At 39.9% G+C, this 19,152-nt stretch overlaps 1 protein-coding gene across 4 annotated transcripts in view; it reads right to left on the bottom strand.

Moving 5' to 3' along the window:
- myripb (myosin VIIA and Rab interacting protein b) overlaps positions 1 to 19,152 on the bottom strand; it is a 148,021-nt gene that overhangs the window by 122,292 nt on the left and 6,577 nt on the right. For all 4 annotated transcript variants that reach the window (XM_084747680.1, XM_084747678.1, XM_084747681.1 and 1 more), the window contains exon 2: positions 12,408 to 12,613. In XM_084747680.1, coding sequence (XP_084603806.1) covers positions 12,408 to 12,517 — 110 coding nt within the window. In that variant the 5' untranslated portion in view covers positions 12,518 to 12,613. The remainder of the gene's footprint in view (positions 1 to 12,407; positions 12,614 to 19,152) is intronic.

Raw genomic sequence — 19,152 nt, forward strand, 5'->3', positions numbered from 1 at the left:
GAGCACACAGAACATAAAGGATATTTAGAAAGTGTATTTGACTAGTCTCATTTTTTAGACAGAAGATGTTTGACACTTTCTGTAAGGATTGCGTTAATACATAGAGCTGCTGCACCTGACAAATGGACCTCATTGTGTGTATGTGTGTGTATGTGTGTGTGTGTGTGCGTGTGTGAGACAGAGAGAGACTGAACACAGTATGCGTGAGCATGCACATGTATAATTGCCGTGGTCAGGGGGGCTATATTTCTGTCTGCTAATTAAGTTTAATTATATTAAATATCATCTACTAAGGGCCAAATTAAAGACTAATTAGAAATCACAGAGTCTGTGGCAGCAGTACAGATCACCTCAACAGGCCTGAACACACGAAAGCAAATTAAAGCACAAGGAAACTCATTCTGTTTCCATGTGCTTTCAAGTCATCCTTGCAAAACAGCAAGGGGAGTCAAAAGAGGGGGGTTGTTGTTTGAAATGTCAGTGTCATTTCAATATTTTATTAAAAACACGATAATGGCTTGAAATAAACCTTTTTTGTTGCAGATTATGTATTGTTACACATCAGCCTGCTCACCTTCCTGTTCATCACAACACTCATAGAAGAGGATGGCTTGATTAATGCAAAGTGTAAAATATGCCGTTTGTTGAAGTAAATCCAAACAGAGTTTTGTTTTATTCCTGTTGAGTTGGAGGAACAAAGTGCTAGCTGGTTAGCATGCTAACATCAGTCGATATCTCTGCAACACAGTACATGGACGAATTTGACATAAGTCATAAGGGTTACTTCCTCACATTCTGTTGATAATGTTCTTGAATTTAAATTAAAATTCTGGCCATATCTTACACACTGCACCGTGAAAACATCTATTTCATACAGGTTAGGCCAAAACAAACATACCTTATAAATTCTGATGAAATAAATACAATCTAAAGTCTATTGTGATGTACTCACAAAGTGAGTATTCAGTAGATGAGAGTTGACAGAAAAGGTATTTTTCTCTGAAACAAAAGTCTAAAAAACAAAACAAAAAACACAGTTGTAAACAGTTGAAGCCCATCACTGTGAAAACAGATGAGTGCTGTATCAATCATGTTACCCTTGTACACTGTGAAATGTGATGACTCACTAAATTATGCTGATAATACACCTGCCAGTGTGGCTACAGACAAAAAAAGGTCAGAAGGATTTGTCCTTCCTGTTCACTGTGCACACACACACACACACACACACACACAGCACTGACAAGATCTGTATGTACGCAAACAGCACTTCCACATCAAAAACAATCCACATCAACATGACTCAGACAAATAACCCACACCAATAACGCAACACAGCTAATCCCCACCAAAAGAGAACCGCAGCCAAGAGAACACAACTGCCACAACAACAGGCAGACTGCAGTTAACTCTATCCAGCCCCGCTGCTACATAAAAATACATTCATGCTGAAGACGGAGAGAGGTGAGGCGATTAGCCACATAAAGCTGTTTTATTGTTAAGAGTCTTGTGTATATGTGCAGTTAGCTTTGGGCTGTTTCATGTGAAAGAACGTCACATGTTAACATAGGACCCAACACTGGATTATGGCACAGAATAAACACCTTAGACAGCGAGAAGAAAGGAATTATACGTCTGTTTAACACAATGGAGCTCATTCAACCACCCACAAAGCTATGCTGGACTAGTTACACGCTTTCAGGATTTTCTCTTAACAGAGACAAGTTCAGGTCAATAGTTCATGAGTCTGGGAAACCTGCAATAAAGAAACACATCATCAAACCAAGCTAATACCGAGACTACTCAATATCCTATAGAAGGAGAGTTTAATAAATGTGGGCAAGAAGTGAAATCTGAGCCGACACTGTGCGAGGACATGACCTCAAGCCTGAAAGTGGATGTCAGAAGGTTGATCTGTCCCCCATTTAGCGCCACTTTAATAGAGGAGATGGCACTGCAGCCCAAAGGGACTGTCCTGCGATGAAGGGCGATATCCTCTGACTGCTCAGGCTCTGAAATCCAATTACACCAATTTATCGATCGTCATGAATACAGAGCTATTTGGGCCAGACAGAACCTGACTAGCTTTTATGTTTTGGCTCAAAAATCATACATTTTTTTAAGTAAGTCTCTTTCTATATAGCCAGCTGAGTGTGTGTGTGTGTGTGTGTGTGTGTGTGTGTGTGTGTGTGTGTGTGTGTGTGTGTGTGTGTGTGTGTGTGTGTGTCATCTCCAGACAGAGAGCCAGGAGGATAAATACAACAGGAAATAGAGGTCAGTCCTGTCCCTGACCGAGTGACATCTTCTGCCACCTTCTTTCAAAAATGATCCAACCTCCCAGTTTGACGCCTGCTCCCTGTACCTTCCTGCCTGTCGCAAAAAATAAAACACCAGCTGACATAAAGAAAGAAGAAGCTAAAACCTTTGGATGTAGGAGGCAAGTTAGTCTTACAATACAACCAGCCAGTCCTCACCAGGAAAACAGGCATCTAGATCATCCGTGCAAACAGCTTATTACAGGTCACATTATGTTTATTGTTAGGCAGCTACCTCTAATAGCTGTAAACATAACAGCATAAAGAGTGAGGAAAGTCTGCATGTGGCGGAGGTGGGTTGAATGGACAGCTCAAACAAACACAAAAGACCAAGGTTAGAGTCCAATGTGAAACCAGAAGTCAACAGGGAGTTATATTATATTACTTAAAATTCCTCTGAAATGGCTAGCAGAATGCTTATTGCTTACAGGTTTCCTTTGAAAACCGCAAATATATAATAAGGAACTAGATAGGTAAACATGGTGCCCATTCAGTCCAATGAGAGTTGCTTGTCTGGCTTCCAGGTTTACTTCCTGGTTATATGGTCCAGGGTCCAGCCGTGTTTCCCCCTTGCCTCTGCAAGTTCCCGCTCAGCCCATAGACTTTACACTGTGATGACATCACAGATTTTCAAATAGCTTTTTTTGGCTCAAGGAAAGTTTTACAAATATACAATATAAATACAAATATATATAATATATATATACAAATATAAAAACTTCATGGATCAAAAATCCTCAATAGAAAGAATTATAAATAACCTTGTTTGCAGTTCAATGTGTCTCCTGTCACCAGTTTTACAGTTGTTTCTTTTAGGTGGACTATATGGGCAAATGCTTTTTGGGCCAGTGGGGAATCTTTCGCAACAATATATAACGATATATTTTGCTGCAAAACCCTGTCTATTTCTATTATAAGTCTGTGGTAAAAACAGGCATCTAGGGAGGGACTTGTGGTGGACACTGATTGGTGTTGACAGCAGACAATAGTGCCAAATGTAGGTTAGGTCCCCCACCATGTAGATTAAGTGGCCTATATGTGTAGGAAAGTTGAGGGATTCCACTAGCCGACTCTTCCCGGACTGAGAGCTCCCAGTGAACACGCCTGGACCAGGACTACGACAGTCTCAGAGACCAATGGAGACCAGTTTGACAACAAGGAATAGGCTACAGTACTGAGGTGGTTTTCTTACTGGGTTTGGCTCCCAGCACCCAGGGGCTGAGTCATGGCTAACCAAGCTAACAGCAGTTAGTGGTTAGCTACTCTACTTTGACACCAAGTAAAGCTATCATTCCATCAGGAGACTTTTTAAGTGACATTAGTAATATATTGTCTCCATAGGCGCCATCTCCGGGGGGCATTGGGTTTAACGCCCTCCCAAAGTTGAAGTTGGGGGGGCAGCGACCCCCCAATCTTGGGGCAAAGCAGGAAAAAATGCAGTTGTAAAATAGCCATAGACTAATAAATTTAATTGGCATTTGACAGGAAAGGAAAAAAAAGTCTTCACCTCTGATCATTTAACCACTTAATACAGTAACTTGTGTCTCTACCATCTGAATGAGACACACAACATGATGTCTGCCACCAGCTTTGTGTGGAAATACTTGTGCGATGCACTGGAGGGATAAAATCCGATGGACTGAGGTTTTTGCTGCGACATTTGAAATGTCAGACAACATTCTAGGTGAAACTCAACATTTCAAGAACAATAAATCCATACTTTATCCAAAACACATCTGGATGAAATACTTCAGCACCTGCTGGATTTACCTTCAGCAGTTGGCTATGACAAAAAGTGCTCCTTTGATCCAGTTTCACCAAAATCAGTGAATTAAGTTCTAAAGTTGTGTTTTCACAGAGTGAGGCGAGGCCCCCAGAAACACTCCAGTCCACTCTGGTGAACAGATGTGTTCTCCTTCCATGCTCTGGTGATGTCATCAACAACAAAGTGTTTCATTGGATGCAAATTTACTAACACCCCCGAGTGCAAGATGTGTCATCAACAGTTTTGAATCATTTTCCAGAAAAAGACAAACTCTGAAATAGCATTAAAATAGGAGAATGCCATCAAAACATTGATTTTGACTTCATAAGAACTTTAAGTTTCATTATGTACATAAATGCAAGACAGTTGCTTGAACAGCAGTAAGAATTACCACTGACAAATCAACATTTTTTCAATGATATGCGTTACCTCTGTCCTCAGTAGTGAGCACATGATGTTGGAGTTTGTTTTTTTTTTTTATTTAACTCTCTAATTGTTTCCACCTAGTTTTAGCAACAAAAGCTAAAAGAACGTCCTCAGTCTCTATTGACGTAAGTGCTTACAGACTGACTTGTGAGTCAAGCAATTGACCTTTTCTGTCGTGTATGTATGAGGACGTGTTCAATAAAACAGCTGCAGACGGTTTGGCTACAAAGTCGAACATTAATAAGAAGATACAGAGATGTCTGTGGTTACTGCTCCGCCTCACCCGTCTGAACACAACTTCATTACAAAAGCAGTCACTACTTTACTGACTAATTAAAACTGCTGATGCAAAATATCGCCCTCTGATATAGGGCTGTATTCTTGAGCCAGGAATTACTCCACTCTCAAAGAAAGACAGGAAGATCACAACAGGGGGAGAATGACTGTGGAGTGCACCGGCCCACAACTTCACAAGTAATCTAGGCTTATTCACAGAGCATTGTCCAGCTCCCAAAATCATTTTTTGCCTCATTCAACACTCACAGCAAAGCCAAAGAAATTGCAGACCCTTTCAATAGGAAGGATTGACTTTTCACAGCTGCAGTTAAAAGGACTTTTGGAGTAAGCATTACGGGTACAGTAATTGTCCTATCCATAGAAGGACTTGCCAGATACACATGTGTAAAGTGGATCCTTCCTAACAATAAGAGCAAATTACCCGTGAGAGTCACTGATAGCTGGACCTCCAGCTGTCTTCTCACCGCTCACACGGACACAGTGGTGTATAGCTATTTCTATCTACAATCTTTTCCAGTCAGACTCTCTTGGGAGCGTTTTTGCTGTTTGTTAAGTAGGCCCATGTCTGCGCTCCCTTGAGTTTCCTGCTGCTCCATAATGAGCCTCTCCAGCTGGATGGACACTGCGACGGTGGAGGCCAGAGGTTGAGCGGCTCACCCTCTTTAATTGGCAGAATCACACTCTTATTCTTCAGTAGCAGAGTAACCAGGGTGCTAAAGATTTATTTTCATTTTATCAGTGACTCAAAAAAAAAAGTATCAGAACAAACAAAGAAAAGAGGACAGATCAAGAGACAATGAAAGCAAAAGACTTCAGTTTGTAAAAGCTAATGAACTAAAGGTCAAAAACTTAACTCAGCACAGGTAGTGTACAGTCTCCCTTGCTTTAAAGCCAAGCTCTTCCACCAGACTGTGGGTAGAAGAAATGAAACGCCCTTTGTAAATATGATCAATTCAGAAATGTACTCAAGGGCTTCACCACACTATTTGTCTGACAGCTAATTACCATAATTTTAGACTTAATTGTTGAGTCCGCTGGCAGTTACTCCCTAAAAAACATCTTTTTTCTTAGTAAACAAACAAAGTTATACTGTCATTCTTCCTCATGAAAATGCATCACATGTATTGGAGATGTAACAGTCCATCTTTTTCAGTTCTGAGTATGCTTGGCTAGTATCTATTTTGTCATGCATTCCTGACATTTTCCTAGGGTATACGTTTTACAGCAGTAATTGTGTAAAACTTGTGCAAAGCAGCTCAATAGACTGTACTCCATTGTACTGCAGTACTCCCTCAATGTAAGCAGAGTTGCTCGTCATAGCAATGCTATCCCCACAACTGGGAACAACACACACACACACACTCAGGAGCTCTGCCTCAGTCTTAAGAAGCTGCAGCTTTTAGTCGGTGACAAACTCAAACCCACACTGTATATTTAAAGCGCCGTCGCTGTTCATTTACTGCCAGACCAACAACTTCACTGCTCACTTTTTCCTCTATTCAATGCACATTCACCGTCACTCTCTGCCACTACCAAATGGTATTCCATCAGTCAGCAGTCTGTAGTGTTTGTTAGCCTACCTTTATCATTGAGACTGAATTCAAAATAATCCCAAACAGAAGCATTTTCCTTCTTTTTTAAGTAGTTAATCCTGTAACTTTATCCCCCAGACGCTGTGTTTGTTTGTTCAGCTACTCTCCTGCACAGAAACTGACCCTAGGTCATCAGTTTATTAAAAAGAGCAGCGTCTGCATTTATGATGGTATTGAAAATCATATGTTAGGATTTCTGAATACAGTGGAATACTGTAATACCTTTATACTGCCCAAACCTACTTCTGGGCCAATTTAAATACCTGATGTTGATGCCCGTTCAGTCAGAGTTTTCACCATCTTGAAAGCTTGTGTAGGTTGTGTAATGTAACTTATGTGATGATGTCCTCCAACAATTGTGGGGTACTGTAGGACTGTGTCTTGTGACATTCTCCTGTGCTTCAATAGTGCTGAGAGGCTGTCCTCATTTCCCATGAAGCCTTACTTAGTTTGTTTAGTTTGCTATTTTGTGTTCAAAATGTTACTTTTTGTTAGTGTGTGATGGTAGTTGTCATTTTTGTGCTGTTTTCTTGTACCATGAGTGAGGTGGCTAGTAAATCGTCAATGCCAGCATTTCTGTGCCAGAAATTGAAATGCTTTTCTCTTGAATTACATGTTTACATAGAATACAGGTGAAAATTGCTATGAAACTCTCAACTGGCGCTGCTCAGTATAGGATTTATGAATAGAAAACATGTGGGGTTATTTAAGTTAGGTCAAAACACATTTCTGTAACTCAATAAATGTTTGCATACATGTTTACTTGTTGGCTGCCTTGTTCCTTGTCCCTGTTGGCACACGGCTACATTGCTGCACCACCAAGTGTCAACATGGATGGAATAGTAACAAAAAGAGAACCCACTCTAAAAAACAATGAGACTTCATGTCATGAGGAAATCAACAGTCTTGCAGAGTGGTGCACAGAAAACAACCTACTGCTCCTACTGATTTTTTGGACAAAGGCGGCGAAGATGCAAACCCTTGTCTACATCAGTGGACACAAACTGGCATGGGATGTACATGGCGCTGGAGAGGAAGACTCATTAAAAGACTTGGGTCATTAAGACTGTCAGATACAGACAGTTTGAAATAATAATAACTAGGACACTCTAAGCACCGATCGCCAATTACCCTGTCTTACAATGTTAACAACAGGGAAGAATAACTTGTGTATTCACCCCATTCTTTCTTGGTCCATGCAACACCCTTTCACCAAGTTTCATGAAAATCAGGCCAGTAGTTTTTATGTAATCCTGCTGAAAAACAAACAAAACAAAAACATAACCTCGTTAGCAGAGGTAATGATAATAATAATATACAACATAATAATAAAAAGTCCCTCATGTGTCAGTAAAAGCACGGAAGTACGGAGACATCATAAATTAGCTGCAGGTACCCACATTAAAACTTAAGGTGAACTAAAAAAAAAACACCCTATCTAGGATTACAGCTGTGTGCATCATTTTATTTAGATATTTATTATAGTTCAGTATTTATGAGACAGAAGGTAATATCACTTAAGTGTTTCAACATTTCTTATTATTCAGCATGGGGGGAAATTAAAATGGAGCATTTAAAGTGGCAGCTGAGGCTTATAAACTATGCCATGAATCCTTCAACAGAGTAATTTACAACTCTGCAGGGCTGACTTCATTCAATGAAGAAAAACAAATGTCAGCCATGCATAGAAGAGAAAACCCCACAGGGAGCGAGCTATCTGCCCAAACACTCAACCACCATCTGCTGTAAGCAAGCTTTGATGTTCACATACTGTAAACTGTGAAACATTTTACATTTCACATGAAAGGCAAATGGGTCTTCTGGCTCCTTCTGTAACCTGACCGGTAGCGGCAACACCGGGAGGCTATTTTGATCTCTCTAAACGAGCTGCACTGTATGAAACAGAAGTACACAGGGGCCAGCACACAGGCGCTCTCCCATTTACAATACAAAAAACTAATTGACGCAAAATACACTTAAGAAAACAGCCCGACAACGGGAAAGGCCACCAGAGCCTGAGCCTGACCAGGGACATGTCCTTGTTTTTAAGATGAAATGAAAATAGAAATAAAAACAATTCAAAGAAATATAAAGACTGTCACACCTGTTTCAGGACTTAATTAGTCTAACTACTAGAACTCTGCAATCTCTCCTGTTGTCTTCGTTAACTGCAGCGGGTAGGTGGAACGTACCACTCTGAGGGAGGGCGCAGAGTGTACCATTCCCAAAGCGATGGAATAGTGGAAGTGCTGCTGGCCCTTTTCACAACAATTCTCCTTTTCAGGTAATTATACACCAAACGAAAACATACTTACGAATATTACATTCTATTTCTGCCATTTTCTGCCCATAAAGCCCCGTAAAACACAAATACTGGTTCTTTAAGTGCAAGCTTCTTTACTCTTAAGGTTACTCTTTAAGTTTTCAGGTTTTACACTTTTTACGTCTCCTCGCTTCACTGTACTTTTTATTCAACCGCACTTTGACAACTGTAATTGGAGTTACAGCTAATGCTGATTAATATTTTACTTACAAAACTTACTTACCTACTGCTTATAAAATAGAATGCATTGTTTAGATTAAATTCCACAGTTCGACATCGATTAACTACAAGATTAAAGTGCTACTTGCATCAAATGTTGCATTAGACTTTTTAATTGTCCATCATTTTTCAGGTTAGGGTCCAAAAAATTCTGTTCTAATCCTATTCATTCTCATTTTCTTTTTTTTATGATAACGAGATATAGCCTACTTAATAGCATTTAATTTCCCAGAATCATATGATCACAGTAACATTTAATATGCAGAACAAACACATGCATTTATAAAGGCATGGAGAGAAAAGATTAACAGAGACAGTGGTCATGCTGTCACTTTTCATGTCAACACCACATGATGCAGATGAATTTTTTTTTTCCCACAGTGACAGCGGAGGGCACTAAAACACTGTGGCCATTTCTTAAAGCTTCTAAAACCCAGATCTACTGTCGCCTTATAACCATGTAATTTAGGGTCTTATGTACATAATAGTAAACACATAAAAAGTGTTAGATTTGATCCATACGTTTTTGTACACTGTCCTGTATTGAGTTTGAGTTGAGCGTGTTTGTGCTTGGAGATGTATTACATAATTAATTTCACAAACCAATCATAAACATCCATGTCAGTTGCTGATGTGGGTGCAACAAAACTTCACTTCTCCCGCTGCTGCACTGCTCTTTGAGCCTGAGCCAACTCAGCAACGAGGAGCTGAAGCCATTATATCACTTCTTTAACACAAACAGTGATTTCACCTGGCCAAAATCAATATCAGCATGAACGTATGCCATATTTTGAACATTTTCCCCGCCTTGCTTTCGACAGCCTTTACCGCTGGCTAACTGAAGCTGCCATCTTTGCTTTCTTCACAGCCACAAATACGGTCTTTTTCTCCTGCAGCACACGGGAGCTGCTGGTTTACCACTGCCTCAGTCCACAGCAACTAATGTTAGTTCAGACCCGAACAAATGTGTTAAAACAGTCAAACAATAACATAAACTAACAAACAAATACAAACTCCTACAACTCCTGTCCTGTGTGGTTCCTGCCCACAGTCTGGTGGTTGTAAAGAGAGCAGAGACACTTGTGAAAGTGAAACAGCGAACATATTCTAAATATAGCGTACACTTAAACCACTTTTTTTTTTTTAGGTGGTCCTTTGTTTAGGAGGATAAAATATATTTTGCTGCTATATGCATCTACAGCGGTCCACACACAGCAGTACATTACTTCACTTCTGTGTTGCAACTCTTGAAGCAGCTGTCAGTCAAACATGAGTTAGCTGTTTTTGAACCAGGTTTTCCTATAGGTAAGATTGTTTATTTTCATTTGGATCTTTGTGGATGCTTAATGAGAAGTTAAACTTTTATATGATATATGCATTTTTACTTTTTCAAGCCACGTTTTCAGTGGCTTTGCGTAAAACCTCCTATATACATGTAGTTCTGTGAGTAAAATACAAAAGCAGAACAGAGAAGTGAGAAAAATGCTGAATGACGCTGATGAGACATCACTTAGGTATTTCAGTGGCACTGCTTGAAGAAACAAACAGCACCATCAAACAACAGTAAATCTGTACAGCAGATGTGTGATCGTGTAACACATCAACAGTTTTAGCTGCTGAAACAAGCTAATTGGACTGTCACTTTGCATTTAATATCTGCTTTGGTAACTTTGCTTTTAAAACATCTAACAAGTCAATATAACCCAATGACACTACAAACACAGAGCCTGATTGCTTTTATGAACAACTGTTGCCTAATAAATATCTGCCTGCTACTATATCCACATTAATCTGCTCATCTTTTTCTGCAATAAACAGCAGTAATAAACAGGCTGAGAGGCATAAATTCTGTTTGATCATTCATGACAGCTTGATGGGAGAGCATTTTTACAACCCAGTAATTTGGGAATATACCATCTTTGCTTTGAAACAGATTCTGGGAAAATAAGTAGAGTTTCAAGCAGCGCGGACCAACGCCTGCTCTCATGGTTTGTGAAGCAACACCGCCACGCTCCTCAGAGCACAGCTAAGATGTTTAGTGCTCTAAGTCCTAATCACTGATGGCATCCACTCAGGAACACAAACCCACAATGATCACAGTTTAAATCTGAAGAAAGACATCAAATCTCCACAACAAAATAGCTGATGCTGGGGCTTGGTAGGTAGTCCAAGGAGCATTTTTGTGTTTAGAAAATTATAGGGTAAAACCACACTTAAAACATATTTTGGATTTTGTTGTGACACAAGATACACTAGAGTTTTAATACTAAGACTCCCCACTGTATTCCTGCTGAAACAACACAAAGCTGACCACATATTTGATGGCCAAACCCCCATGGAGGCCTGTCACAGCCGAACTGAATACCCCCCTGACTATGGGCTGTCACAGGGAGGGGAGGGATGGAGGGATGGAGGAAGTGAAGGACAGGAGGTGAGGAGGAGGAGGAGGAACAGGCCAGCACTTGTCACATGTTAAGTAAGAGGCTGTGACACCGGAGCAGAGCCTCGAGGCCCAGACCGGCTGACCCCCACAGACCTGCCAGCCCACAAGCAGAAAATACAAGACAAGCATCTTCCTCCTTACAGCCCCTGACTGTGAACTGTTAAAACAGGTTACTGCTAGAAATCCTCCTCAGTAGAGACTGCAGCTGCAAAGAAAGCATGAGTACAATCTCTGATAAATAAAAAGAATACTGTGGTTTATAAATGGCAACCACAGCCAGGACTTCTGACCTCACTTGGACTCGAGCTTTTTGACTTGAAAATACTTCATAACTTCCCCCAAGTCCAAAGATATAACTACTAAACTAAATAACTATTCATGGCAGGAGAGAACCATGGAGACGTATGGTAACGTCACTGACAGCTAGTTGGAAAGAACAACATCAAAGATAATTTCATTTACATAGAAAAACTAAGAGGAGCTCAACAAAAAACAAATTGCAGTATGCAAAATGAGAAAATAACAGATGGAGATGCACCAATTTCCAACTCTGTTCGACATTTGAAGAATTCAGTCCGTGGCAATCTACAACCTCACCACTAGATTCCACTAAATCCTACACACAGGTCCTTTAAATGCAGAGTATTTTCCACATATTCTTGACAGGCCTTGACCTACTTGATGGTCTGATGTACCTAGTTACAGTTGCTAAGCTATGACTGGACAATTGCATTTGAGGGTGGTTTTTAGCTAACAGTCAATTAACATCTTTTTTTCTTTATTAGATTTTTCAAATAATTAGCAATGGTGTATAAGGATGTAGAAGGGAGATTTAAACCCTGGATATTTCCTGTACATGCAAGTGTCTTTGTCAACTGAGCCAGCTGTACACCAGTACATCTGGTAATTTCTGCTCACAGGCAAGACTCGTCTCCCCTCATCAGCTCCTCTCCAATCGCCCTGTTATGTGTCTCCTCAAATGTGTAAAAATACTAGATAAAGCGCTGGCAGGGGAATCCCATCTCACCTCAGCCTCTCCTCCTCCTTCTTTCGCAGCTTCATGTCCCGCTGGACCACTTTCAAGACATGCTCCGCCTCGTCGTCCGTCAGGCCTGACAGGTCCAGTTTCCGGCCCATTGTTCTTGGCCTCACCACACTGAGCTGCTGGTCCAAGAGGGGAGGACGAGGAGGGGCACGGGCGCTGCTGCTCCGGGGGGCGAGGCTGGGATAACCCTAGGGGAAGACAGTGGGGTGGAGAAATTAATTTGTGTGAATTTGTGCAATCAATTCACTGCTGAACAGAGTGTCTGAAAGAACTCTTTTGCACCTGGTATTCAGCAAGTTATGACTTTAATCAACCTTTATTAGCAAAGCTATTACAATATCAATAAGTCTTTGGCACAGCTTCCAGGTAATGAACAGAAATATAAAAGTCACATTTTCACAAGAGCAAGCAGAGATCCACTGAAAAGGCTCAATCTCACCATACAAATAATGCTGCAGTGTTTGCCCTTATGACTGGTGAACAAAATATATTGTGGTGCCAGTTGCTTGCCTGCAGCATGGACTCTGATCTCTGCGCAGCTGAAAATTAAATGAGGGTTTGTTTTCAAATCAGAATGTAGTAGCTGGAATTTCTTTTCTTTTCACTGCTTCAGGCCGTCACTGATTTGATATTTAAGTAGCCCCAGGAAGGAAGAGAGAAAACATGTAACGTTACAAAGCAACAAAAATACTGTACATTTTCTAGTAATATTTTGTCAATTTTTGTGGTATGAAACTGTAATCATCATCTTTAAAATATGATCTGCAAATACACACAGGGCCAGCTTTACTGAGGCTTTCTTGCATGTTTTTCAGGCACTGACGTGACACATTCGACCTCAAACACACGTGCTGTATGTATCAGACAGACACTCCAGGGACACCGTTTGCTTTCATTTGTAGTGCAGGATGCACGTCTTTCCTCATGCATTTAAGGGAGATATAAATGGCTCATTCTAATTAACAAAAACACGGCTCTTACTGTCAGGCGATTAAACACAAATGAAAACATGCTTATTTTATATGAATATTATATTCCATTACTGCCATATTCTGCCAATAGATCCCTGCAAATCTTACACACTGGACCTTTAAGTGTGCGTTTGTGGTGACACAATTCAAGAGCACCAAGCACAACAGCATTCAAGTGAGTGGACAGCAGCTTTACTCTCCAGACTGTAAACATTCAAATCACACCAATCAATTTTCTCTCTGTATTATAAGATCCTATTCTTTGCATATGCATAGCAGGCAGGTACTGTAGCTGTAAAGAGCACATCTGCTGACTGTCAACAAACACGGTAGTTAGGTACAGTATAACAGATGTCATGTTTCTGTGCAGCAACATGTACCTGACAGTTTTTTTTTCTTGTCTGGTATGTGTCACGGAGCCTTTCTTACATTAATTAGTGCTTTTCCTTATCTAAGATATTCAGCTGTACAGCATATTAGTGAAATCTTGCGTGTTAGTTAATGTCTTGATAGCTGACCTGTGGGCCGCACTGTAAATCACATCTGATTAAAGTTTTACAGTAAATGGGTTCATATTTTAAGGTCATGTATATGGTGTCACGCCATCATTCTGACAGCTGTTTATTTCAAAACCACAATAGTCTGAAAGATGTTCCATTGTACCCAGAGCCCATTTGTCCAACAACAACAAAATGCTCACAGCTCCAAACTTACATATAGAACTTAACTTAAATAACTAACGTAGTTATTTCAATTCAAACCATGATCTTTGTCCTTAACCTAAACAAGAATTTTTGGTGCCTAAACCTAACCAAACTGCGACAGTGCAAAGACTGGTTGCTTTTTGTTACCATGACGATACGGATCATCTAGCATAAAAATACAGAGTTAGAATAAAGATAGATAAAAGTGTGTATTTTCGAATCTATGCGCCTTCAATGCAGTAGGCTTTTGTTGTTTTGTAACAGGCTGTCGGACTATTGGGCCTCAAAAACGAGTCTGACATCTGTTATTTGAGGGGTGAGATGGACAACGAAGGGACTAAAGGATGATGGAGAGGCAAGATCAAGGGCCAGCTCATAAAAACAGAGGGGTGACAGACGGAAGAGCAGAGACATATGGGTTGAAGGACAGAAGGAGAAGGTCCATTAATTGCAGCATCTAAACAAGATGGGAGAGCCCTGCCAGTGAAGAGAGCACTGATGACTCAGAGGGCCAGACAATTATGTCCGTTCTATTACTGGGCCGATACCTTCATCAACAGAGCGTCTCTCCTCTCACTCAGCAGATCACTCATTACTCCAGTTCAGCTCAGGGCTGGTCTCAAGACTGCTGCTGAACTTTGTCAAAACTAAGGTAGTGATCAGCCTAGGTACAGAAATGAGTCATGTTTGATCTTTTAAAAGTTAGGCAGTAATACTGACATTGAGATTCTGCTCCATTTATTTCAAGAACACTTTATCTTATCAATCACAGCTGGATATGCAATAAAATAAACTTAAGTTCATTTTATCTAAAAGTGAAGATGAAGGTGAAATTTTGATGAAAAAGCCTCAGGGAAAGCAGAGGAATATTGTTTTTCAAGTTATCATTTTATTTCATCCCAACTAGATATATCTCCATCAGATGCTTTTATGAGTCATTTGTGTAAGTAGGAATATATAATCCACAAGGGCAAACGCAAATACACACACTCAGTCACACACACAAAAAGTGTGAGAGAAGAGCTTTTGTCACATTCTCAGCTACCGCGGCAAAAAGCTGTAAAACCTCTCAGTCTGAGACATCTGTTATCACAAAGGGTAAATACAGACTGTCACAGTGCCATTCACAAACGCTCCTCATTCAGCTGCTGTGATACGAGACCTTGCCCTCGCTGCTGGAAAGGCTAGCCAGTCTGACAGGATTGCAATTTACACGCAGAATGTTAACGTTAATGTTACACACATGTGGATGTACATGTACCAGCACGTGTCTGCACATAGTGACTGATCCTACATGCCCCATGTAATCACCATTGCTGGTGAAATAATTTGAAGGTTGTTGGCAATGAAAATATCACAAAAATCTTCTTCAATATACCTCATATTTTTCTTAAGAGAATAATCACCTGCCTGACTAAAAACTAAATTAATGGAAAACCCTCAAGCGATTCCTTGAATTTTGCAGAGTCTGACAGTATTAATCCCTGGGACCTAGTAGCAATTTAAAGTAAAGGAACAAAATTATACAAAACTTTGGTACATTTGGTAACATAAGCAAAAAGATTACATTTTGGAACAGCAATCTTAACAAACTAATCGGTCAAACACAACAGATATGATGGGAAATGAGGCTGTCACTATTTGCTACAATAGTTTAACCTACATTAGGCAGCGCACTCTGCTCTGCTGAGGTCGCACTCATGACAAAAACATCTATTCAGTGCCTTTTTAATGGGCATCTTACATTAATCTGCATATTGTCAAAAAATAGACTTGACACAGGTTGAACAGGAATGATTGAAAGATTTACCGTAAGTGTTGCAATACAGGGGCATTTGTAGGAATACTGCCATTAAATAACATTACCGTCTTATATTTAATATTACAGTCATACTTCTGAGGATATTTCGGTTAATGTAGCGCAAAAGTAGCATAACGTATTACTTTACAGATAGCAACTGTAAAGTAACTTACATTTTGAAAGTAACTTGCCCAACACTGGTCGCTGAGAAGTAGCCAAACAAATGTGCTCAATCATGGCCATAATTTGATAGTCAGGCGATGAGATGATCAATATCACCCTCATGTCTATACAGTAAATATGAAGCTACAACCAGCAGCTTGTTAGCCTAGCTTAGCATAAAGACTTGAAACAGGGAGATGTTATGTTGTATCTTATTTGTTACAAAACCTGTAGTGTAGAAACAACACTCCTGGTTTTGTGACTAGCCTAGCTAGCTGTTTCCCCTTGTTTCCAATCTTGCTAAGCTATGCTAGTCTGACTCACCAGGCATCAAGTGTGGGCATAAGGCTGCCATTGACCACCTATTTCAGGCGGCATTCTCCTCACCTTCCAATATCTGCATGTTGCCATTTTAAAAATCTGAGTCACTATGGCAACAACAACAACCGCTGAAAATGGCAAGTTTCCCAAGTCGCTTATAGTGCCCATGTAAATAGCTAGCAGCTGTTACCTTTTCCTTTGCAGGGAATTAGCCATTTTAATGCCAAGGCTCGCTTTCCAACATGCAAATGTTCCGCCAAAATAATAATATTATAATGACATGATAATGTATGCAGACAGACCCGTCTCCATTGCTGACTAACTTGCAGCAAGCTGTACAGTATATTTACCACACGAGTAAGAGAGCTGTATTAATCTTCTCGTCTGACTCTTGACAACAAAACAAATAAGTGAATTTCCCAAAACGTTTAACTATTCCCTTGCAGATTTACAATAATGTTAGTCTCAAGTGCAATCCATAGCATCACATTATCAAAAATCTATCCAGAGCCACTGAAATTTGTTCAATTTTGTTACTGATGACGACAATATTTACACACATATTACATCAAATTTTAACTGAAACAATTGCCTTAAAATACAACCCAATATCATGTCTCACAGTCTTACAACATCTCACAAAATTTGGCCTGTGTTCCATGACTGTTGACATTCAAGGCATGTCTTTTTCACACCACAAGATTGATTATCTTGGTCTCAAATTCTTCCCTCGCTAGTTTTAGAGCGATATCTCAGAATCCAGAGAAATTAAGAGGCTGTGAACACTTTCTCACAGCACTGCACTGTAGAGCTTCATGGTTTGCAAAGAACCCACATTCACAACTTCTCAGCCCTTTATACCTCTAAAATTAGCAGCTGGAAAATCAACCTAGCTGCTGCGTAACAGATTATAACACAAACCGCAACTGGCTGCTCTGACATATTTGTCTTCAGTCGCTGTTAGTCTTCTAATGTATAGAGGAGATTAATGCACCATTACTGTATGGCCATTATTGTATAGCCACAAGGGAAGGCAATTATTCAGGCCTTCTTTTTATAGTGAGTGGTGTCAAGGACAGGGATGGAGCATCATTTATGTCTGTGAGAGTGTCTGCCTCTGAAGCTCTAGTGACGCACATACTTGAGGGGGGAAACTGTACACACACACAGCCAATCCATTTTCACTTGTGACAATTTCCAATGAGATGCACACAATACACACACACATTATGTTTACACACAGAGACAAATATGTGCACATTATGTCTCAAAGCTTTCCTTTTTCTACAGAGCACTGTCAGCACCCTGCAGCAACACTAACACACCCTCAACAATAGCACAGATGAGCTATCAGTCTGTACACAGGGGGAAAGAGTGTGGGCTATTCCAGCAGAAAACCTCCCTTAAGTGACACTGATTCTGGTCTGTCTCCGTGGTTCAATGCTTCACCAATTTTCTTCAGTCGTCTCAGTGAAGACAGGTTGTCGGCTAAACTGAACACCATCTTGATAAGCTGATGTAAAAGTGAGCGGTACACCTCTCAGGCTGTCTTTCTTACCAGCATCTATTAGATTGCAGAGAGCATGATTCCCAAACAGCCTTAACCCCAGCTGCAGAAGCAGCAGGCTTGTTTTGACCAGAAAAACTATAACTATGAATTATTAAATTTAAGTCTCTTAATAGTAGAGTTTACATGTATGCGAGTATATCTCAGCACATACAATTTATCCAAAGCTGTCATCAGACAAGAATGTCAATATTAGATGATTCTGCAAGACCTCAAATTACAATTAGTGGCAACATTTTCAAAAATTCTTGCTGTCTGTAATATCTGCACTAGGGTTGGGTAATATGATGTCATATTTCATGCAATGACAGAAAAGAAGAAAACCAAATGAGATGAAATACATAATGGTTATTTTAAACCATTTCTTAATTGTCTTTGTTATGTATTGATTGTCTTACCTTATTGTTAAATGTCTTTGGGCGACTTGAAAGGCACTCATAAATACAATTTATTATTATTCATATTCTTCTTATTATGATCATTATTATTATTATTACTGTAATGACATTTCTTTCAAGTGTGAGTGTATATCTCGCTTTAGATGCACTACATGCCACCCATGACTCAATCCTCCACACCGTTACTTTCAGTCTCGCAACATATATGGCACACTGTTTCCTGCAGTGGGACTGAATGTTGGCTTTGGAGTCTTGATATGCAGAATTGACTAACATGGGTATAATTCCCAGGAATGCTGGGCAAAGTACTAAATTTGCCCAGACAAAAGATAATCCAGATACAAAAGTGTATTGTAAAGTGTAAAGTGTATTGGTGCATTTTCATGGTACTGATTTTTTTTCTTTTTAATTTCTTTACAAACAACAGTGCTGCAATCAATACAAAACATTTCATTAATACATTTAAACACATTCTTAGTGCTGAAACTGTCAAGCAAACTGTATATAACCCCCCAAAATATTCAAAGTCTTCTGTGTTTTACTTTCACTTTTATTTTCTGTCGACTCATTGCAGTTACAGTTGCAACAGCTCATTTTCCCCACATGGATCTAGTGTTTCAGATTATCTCATTTGCAGAGTTGCATCCAGGGAATTACAGGGATTTAAATGATTTTGATTTGCTTTGGTGCTGTAGGTACCAATCAGCCAGATGATGGGAAGTGACTCTTGTAAAAAGTTCTTTTCAGAGCTCATTATTTTATCAGTTGTAAACTTTGAACAGTCCTTATGTGAATTAGTTTTG

This window comes from Lutjanus erythropterus, chromosome 21 (genome assembly GCF_056507025.1).
Source record: "Lutjanus erythropterus isolate fLutEry1 chromosome 21, fLutEry1.hap2, whole genome shotgun sequence".
In the NCBI taxonomy this organism is placed as follows: Eukaryota; Metazoa; Chordata; class Actinopteri; order Lutjaniformes; family Lutjanidae; genus Lutjanus; species Lutjanus erythropterus.